Source organism: Fukomys damarensis, unplaced genomic scaffold (genome assembly GCF_012274545.1).
Source record: "Fukomys damarensis isolate Sample0158 unplaced genomic scaffold, DMR_v1.0_HiC HiC_scaffold_11, whole genome shotgun sequence".
NCBI classification, from domain to species: domain Eukaryota; kingdom Metazoa; phylum Chordata; class Mammalia; order Rodentia; family Bathyergidae; genus Fukomys; species Fukomys damarensis.
Genome location: NW_022900923.1, coordinates 275,099 through 281,582, shown reverse-complemented (window position 1 = coordinate 281,582; position 6,484 = coordinate 275,099). Strand labels below are relative to the sequence as shown.

Here is a 6,484-nt window from a genome sequence, read left to right as displayed (position 1 = left end):
GACCTGAAAAAAAAAAAAAAAAAAAAAAAAAAAATCCAATTAATTGCAAACTAATCATAAAGAGATTAAATAATATTGAGAATAAAACGTACTACACTTGATCTTAGCCAAAGGCCAAGAAGCGATAGAATAAAACTTACATAAAAGTTCACACTGGAAGATATGTTGGGCCAAATTCTCATTAAGAAAAAAAAAATTTAATGAAATTTCAATATTTATTATAAAAATATGACTAAAATTTCAATCACAATAAAATCTAACAAAAGCAGTCTTTTAGTTCATAATATACTATATTGAGGCTTTCCTTCTAGAAAGGTACATTTAATTTTGGCTGAATAGAACAGATCCAGAATAATGCTCTTACTGGCTGTGTATCACTTTCTTTTTGAAATAGTGGATTTGAAGAGTTATTTCCTATTTTCAAATGATTTAAACCTTTCACAGATTGTGCAAATTTACCTCCACTAATCACAATAAAGACTGACAATGCAGTTTTAACAATTATCTACAAAAACTTTAAAATGTACTTGGTAAATACAGAAATCAAAAATATCTGTCTGGATAATGTAGTTTAAGTCAATTTCTTTTGGAGTAATGGAATAATATACTGTAGGAATACCATAATTTGGCTCTTTCTCAAAAATGTTAAGAATATGTGGTTTGTTTTTTGAAATCCCAAATATAACCCACCGTATTTACTACCTCCTATCCTTTCCAATATATTAGATAATTGCACACCATACTAAAAACAAAATGAAGGGAAACATTCTAACTGCTCATCTTTTTCATTTAAAAAAATAGCAATATTACACATACACACAACATCTTGTAAAGGTCAAAATGCTTAGCCCCAAAGAAAGGTATTTTTCCTTAATTAAAAAAAAAAAGCGAATTTAGAGGATGGGGGAGAGGGGTTGGGGGATCATTGGTTTTGGCAAAAAAGATGGCTTAGTAATTTTTGCATCCTGTTCTGGAGACTCATGTAGGTGCCTCAGTGGCTAGGGCCCAAAACCACATTAATCAGAGAAAACTGCATGTTTTTGGAGCACGGAGCTTCAACAAAGACTGTTTGAACTGAGGTGACCATAACTTTAAAAATTCGAAAAACTGGGGCTGGGAGTTTAGCTCAGTGGTACCCCATGCCTGAAGAAAAAAAAATTCTGAAAATCACTAAAAATGATCAACCTATAATAGCAATGGTTAATAGTGACATTAATACTTCATACACTAAAAATATAAACAGCAATATTAAATATGGAAAAATGGCTTAAAACGGGTAGAACACTAAGAAACAGGCAAGACTTAGCTGAGTTTCTTTTATGAATAAGTGTGTTCCTTTGGTTCTAATCAGTTTTATCAGGATATTATTTGTTTAGGGAAGAGACACACAAGTTAAACTTTTGCAAATGTGCTTTGGCAAAAAGACAGTAGATAGCTCATCAAGGTATCAGCTGTGCTCCCAAAGCCAGCAGCCTCAGCAGGTGAATGTATGATCACGCTGACATGGGGTATGCTCGTTTAGATGAATGGGGGGCCAATTAATAATACTGGGATGGGACATACCCTCATAGTCTGGGAATCTGTACTAGAAACGATATCCTTTCCCAAGGGTATCATTTCTAATTTGTTTTTTTTCTTTTTTTGTATGGAGGATCAAACTCGGGACCTTGTGTGTGCGAGGCAGATGGTGGAACCACTGAGCTAAACCCCTGGCCCTGGACATTCCTAATTTTAAACAACTACTGCCCCCTCTTAGTCTTCTATACTTACGTCAACTAATGCTAACAAAAATCAGAAATTAGAATTTAACAAAGTAATACATGAAAACCATCACTTCCCAAACAAATTAGAATATTTAGAAAATTAACTATTTTAATGCTTTGTTTTCTTTGAAGAAACTACAGATCTAAAGCTTATTTGCCAGTGCCAACTAGCACTGACTAGCCTCTCCTATATTTCTCTCCCTTCCTTTAGTCCTTTCAACAGTATTACTGTTGAAATTGTGACAGAGAAGTATCAAAGCCATCTAAAAAATAATCCTATAATTTTTTTGTCACATAAAAACGCCGTTTAACTAGTGAAAGTATGGACAATTCTCCTATTCATCAAACTTTTAAAAATGTGGAACATTATTTTCTTTTTCTTTTTATTAAGTTTATTCGTACAACCTAAGTATACAATACAGTTACATTCATCATTGGGATTCTGTACCTTTACATAATTGGTCTTGATTCTCATTTTTTCCCCTTGTCCCTGCCCTCCCTTCACCCCCTCTTCCCCTCCCCGTTTACAAACACTTTATTTCCATTTTTCAGTTTCTCATATTTTTTTCCTCTCCCTTATTACCTCTCCCCCACCCTTCCCATTTTCCCTACACCTTTAGCCCTTTACTTCCTATTTCACATCATTATTGTCTCATTAGGATCCTGTGTACCATTATAGTTTTTCACACCAAAGAAACTATTCGGTATTTCAGTTAAAGAAATCTCTGTATGAACATTAAAAATAGGGAATCCTAAAATAAAACTAAAAAGGAAAGTAAAAGAGAAAAGTCAATGATATAACATTAAAATAATCCTTAATTCTGGAGATGAAAATGGTCCCTGAACATATTTAAATTGCTTCTTGCTCTTATAGTCTTATCTTATTCTTTTTTTCATTATTTAGAGAATACTTTATTAGTTTCTGTAATCAGACCCAGGTAGATGTGACCTTACATATTTAGTACGATGTGTTACCCCTGTATACATGGGAAAAAAAAAATATTAACATTTCTAGAACAATATGGCTATCCAGTTCTGTACAAAAAAACAGTGGTTAGATGCTACGAAGTAGGTGGCAATGCCTTAACCGTATGTGTGTTGTCAGGCCAAGGGCCTCTTCCATCCTTGTCAAGGGGAGTGCTAATCTTCTCTCCTTTCATACAACACTGGAACATTATTTTTTAATACTTATTACTTTACAAGAGAATAGTCTCTCTATAGTAAAGACTCAGTTGTAGAGGGTAAAGATAAGAAGGAAAAAATCATTAGCATTAATAGTTTAAAAGTAAACTATATGAATACTTGGAGGTAAAAATAATCCTTTCATTTGGTTAAAAAATAAGATGAACAATAATCTGGACTACATTAAATAACATTTACTTCTTAATATTACTGGATATTCTTCAGAAGGCTCAGAAATAAAAATAACAGCAGTCTGTTCCAAACACAAGGAAGATAAATATTGCTGTCCATAAAATCTCCAAACTGTGACTGAGCTAATTAATAATATATTAGAGCTACAACTCTCATTTCTTCTCTGTGTTAATGAAAGCAATCCTACACCCAGGACAGAATGCTGGGAAGGTACTGATGCCCATAATGGAAGTACAGAGCACTATCAAAGGGGACCCACACATGAGACAGTGTAGATTTTTCCCATTCGATGTTGCTCTCTAGACGTGAGACAAACCATAATAAATTAAAGTCATTTATTTCCTCAAAATGGATAAAATATGAAAACAAGGTCCAAGTTACTTGTAGATAATGATTTTCTCTAAAGATCTAATATAAAATATGTACAGGTACATCAATGTAAGTTTCTGAAAGATTTCAAAATGACTTCTTGCTCTAAAAGTCACATTTGAGACTGATACATGAGCTAGGTGCTTCAATCTATTTATTTATTTGTTTGCAGTGCTGGGTATTGAATTCAGGGCCTTGTGCATGCTAGGCAAGTACTCTGCCACTGAGTTATTCCCCCCATCCCTCAATCCTTTTCAGAGTAAGACATAAATATAATTTCGCATATTTATAAGTTGTTGAAATGTTATACATTCAAGAAAATATCAAATTTTCCTGATCATAAATTTCCTATTAAAATATATTTTGTTCATATACATTTATATCATAAAAATCATTACTAAATAAATATACAACACAGACTAGAGTGACCTTATTTGTTTTTAGTATTTATATTTTATTTATAAAACCTATCTCTTCAAAGAAATAAGCACACATTGGTAATTTCTTTTCCTGTTTCTTAAACCAAGACAAAACTGAGCTAATCAGACAGAAACACACACACACACACACACACACACACACACAGAGTTTTTTAAATCCTAGGGTTAAGTGAATTCTTTCTACATATCTTTATAAGCAACACATGGTGTGAGAGGAGACACCATTTACAGTTCACACCACCTACAAGCACCCTGCAACTTTTCAAACAACTTTCAGAATGAAGTTTTTACTTGAGGAAAGAGATCTTGTCCTACTTGAAGTTCAAGAGGTCAATACAAACTGAAGTTCAAACTTCTTGTAAAAAACAAAAGAAATTCAAAAATTACTTCAAATAAATATATGATTTAAATGCTGACAAGATTGGCTTTAGCATATACACAGAACTGCAGCTCAACCCCAGGAGGCAGGATGCTTACCTGCTTCCTGTGAATTCAGCACTTCTAAGGCATGCATCATGGCACTTGCAAAGACATTGGCATCCTCCTTGCTGCCAAAGTTGAGGCCGTACACCTGTCTAGCATCTCGCCATTGGTGGAAAGTCTGTGTAGCTTGATTATACTTCAACCCTTTAGGAATGGCACAATTTATCACGACCTAAAAGACAATTAATTTTTTATAAAGTCAAGCTAATACCTTGCAAAATCAAGGAATAAGTGAAAGTGTTTCAATAAGGCTGTCCACTGGATCCAGCGCCATCTTCTAACAGCAGCAGCTTACCTTTTTTCATATCTCAAATGACTTGTTTTGCCCCGCTGGTTAATATGTGAACTCAACACCACAGTATCTTTAATGACTGTAGCTTTACATTAAGTCACAAGAGTCTCTGGGTATTTCCCTTACTTTTTTCTTCAATATTGCTTTGGGTATTCTCAGTCAAGCTATCATTGTATATTCTGGTTATCAATTTCCACCAAATTATTTTTAGAATTTTGATTAAGGTTACACTGAACCTTACATCAATCTGGGAAGAACTGGTAATGCAAAATTAGCTACTAAGTCATAAATATCATATACTGCCTTTTATTTAGATTGACTGTGACACTTGATACCTTTCCATATGCTGATCTCAAATGTTTCAGTATCTCAAATGGTTAGGTATTTGATAAATTTTTGTTACTATTATAAATAGTAACATTTAAAATTTTTCCTTCTCTCTTATGAAAACTGCTTTTTGTATAATGACAATGTCCTAAGAAGCCTTGTTGAACTTGTCTTTTAATTCTAATCAACTATTACTCTAATATAATGGTAAATTCTAACCGTTCTAATCTTATAATCCTAATAATTTATATTCAGCCTCCTCCCAATATATATCCATCACATCAGCAAGAGATAGCTTTATTTCTTCCTTTTCAATTGTATATAGTATTATCTCTCTTTCTTACCTACATTATACTGGCTAGGATTCACAATGCAATGTTGAAAAGATGCAGTGATACTCCTTTTGTCTTATCTGATACTCTGAGGGAAAGCTTCCTTAATGTGACCCGTACACACCACCTTCTGTGAGCAGTTTTGTAAACTTTCACCAGAGCACAGAAGCATGCCTGACTCTAAGATGTTTATATTTCCACGTCAAATTAACCTGCAATTTCCTTTCTGTTGTATTCGTGAACGTTTAAGATCCCTTTCTTAGTCATTTCCGGAAAAAAATTTTGTAATGTTGGTGTTAGTTTTTTAACAAATTAAATGGCTAACCATACATACAAACAAAACAGTTTGCTTGAACACAGAGTTCTCTTTTTTTGAAATTCTTTTAACTGTGGTCTTAATTTATTTAAAAATAGTAATACTGTCCAGATTTCCTATTTCTTCTCATGAGTTTTGTAAAGTTGTATTTTCCCAGGATCTTATACACTTTACCTAAGTTTTCAAAACTGCTGCCTTACGCCAGCTGAGGACACCCTTGGCTCACTCTGCTGCCCTACAGGGTTTGTGCTGGTGTCCTCTTCTCACATCGTCACTTGCTTCTCTCTCAACCAGAACCCCCGGGACCTTTAGAGCAGATCCTCTCCTTGGTATATATATGCTTTCCACTACATTTATTTCGGCTCTTATCTGCACTTGATCTTAGCCGAAAGGTTGAGAGGTGATTTTTTCAGCTCTTATTTGTATTATCATCCTCATTCTATTTTATTTGGCTTTAATGGCCTATTCTTTAATTCCTTGAATCAATTCTTTCATTCACCTAACCCTTGAGAAGAGACAACACTGTAAAGAATCCTTAAAACTATGGAAGAAATGCTTGTTTTTACTTAATGAAAACTACAGCAAGTTTCCCAACTTATGAACACTTCAGTTGCAAGCCTGCACAGATCCAAACGGAACTTGCATTACAAACATTAGTAGATACAAACAAACTGTGGAATAGCTCACATGTCTGCTAGATGCTGTTACAGTTGTGCCACTGTATGCTTACTGAACAGTGCAATAGTGTACAGTAGTACAGTCCAGTCAGGGAATTACCATATTTTGGG

At 33.9% G+C, this 6,484-nt stretch overlaps 1 protein-coding gene and 1 non-coding gene across 2 annotated transcripts in view; both read right to left on the bottom strand.

Annotated features, from left to right (window-relative positions):
• The window catches only part of Enah (ENAH actin regulator), a 131,471-nt gene that overhangs the window by 59,090 nt on the left and 65,897 nt on the right, over positions 1-6,484 (bottom strand). The window contains exon 3 of the mRNA XM_033762260.1: positions 4,424-4,601. Coding sequence (XP_033618151.1) covers positions 4,424-4,601 — 178 coding nt within the window. The remainder of the gene's footprint in view (positions 1-4,423; positions 4,602-6,484) is intronic.
• On the bottom strand, positions 2,806-2,930 carry LOC117285626. The gene has a single exon (XR_004516710.1). It is a non-coding gene; the product is annotated as a U6atac minor spliceosomal RNA (small nuclear RNA).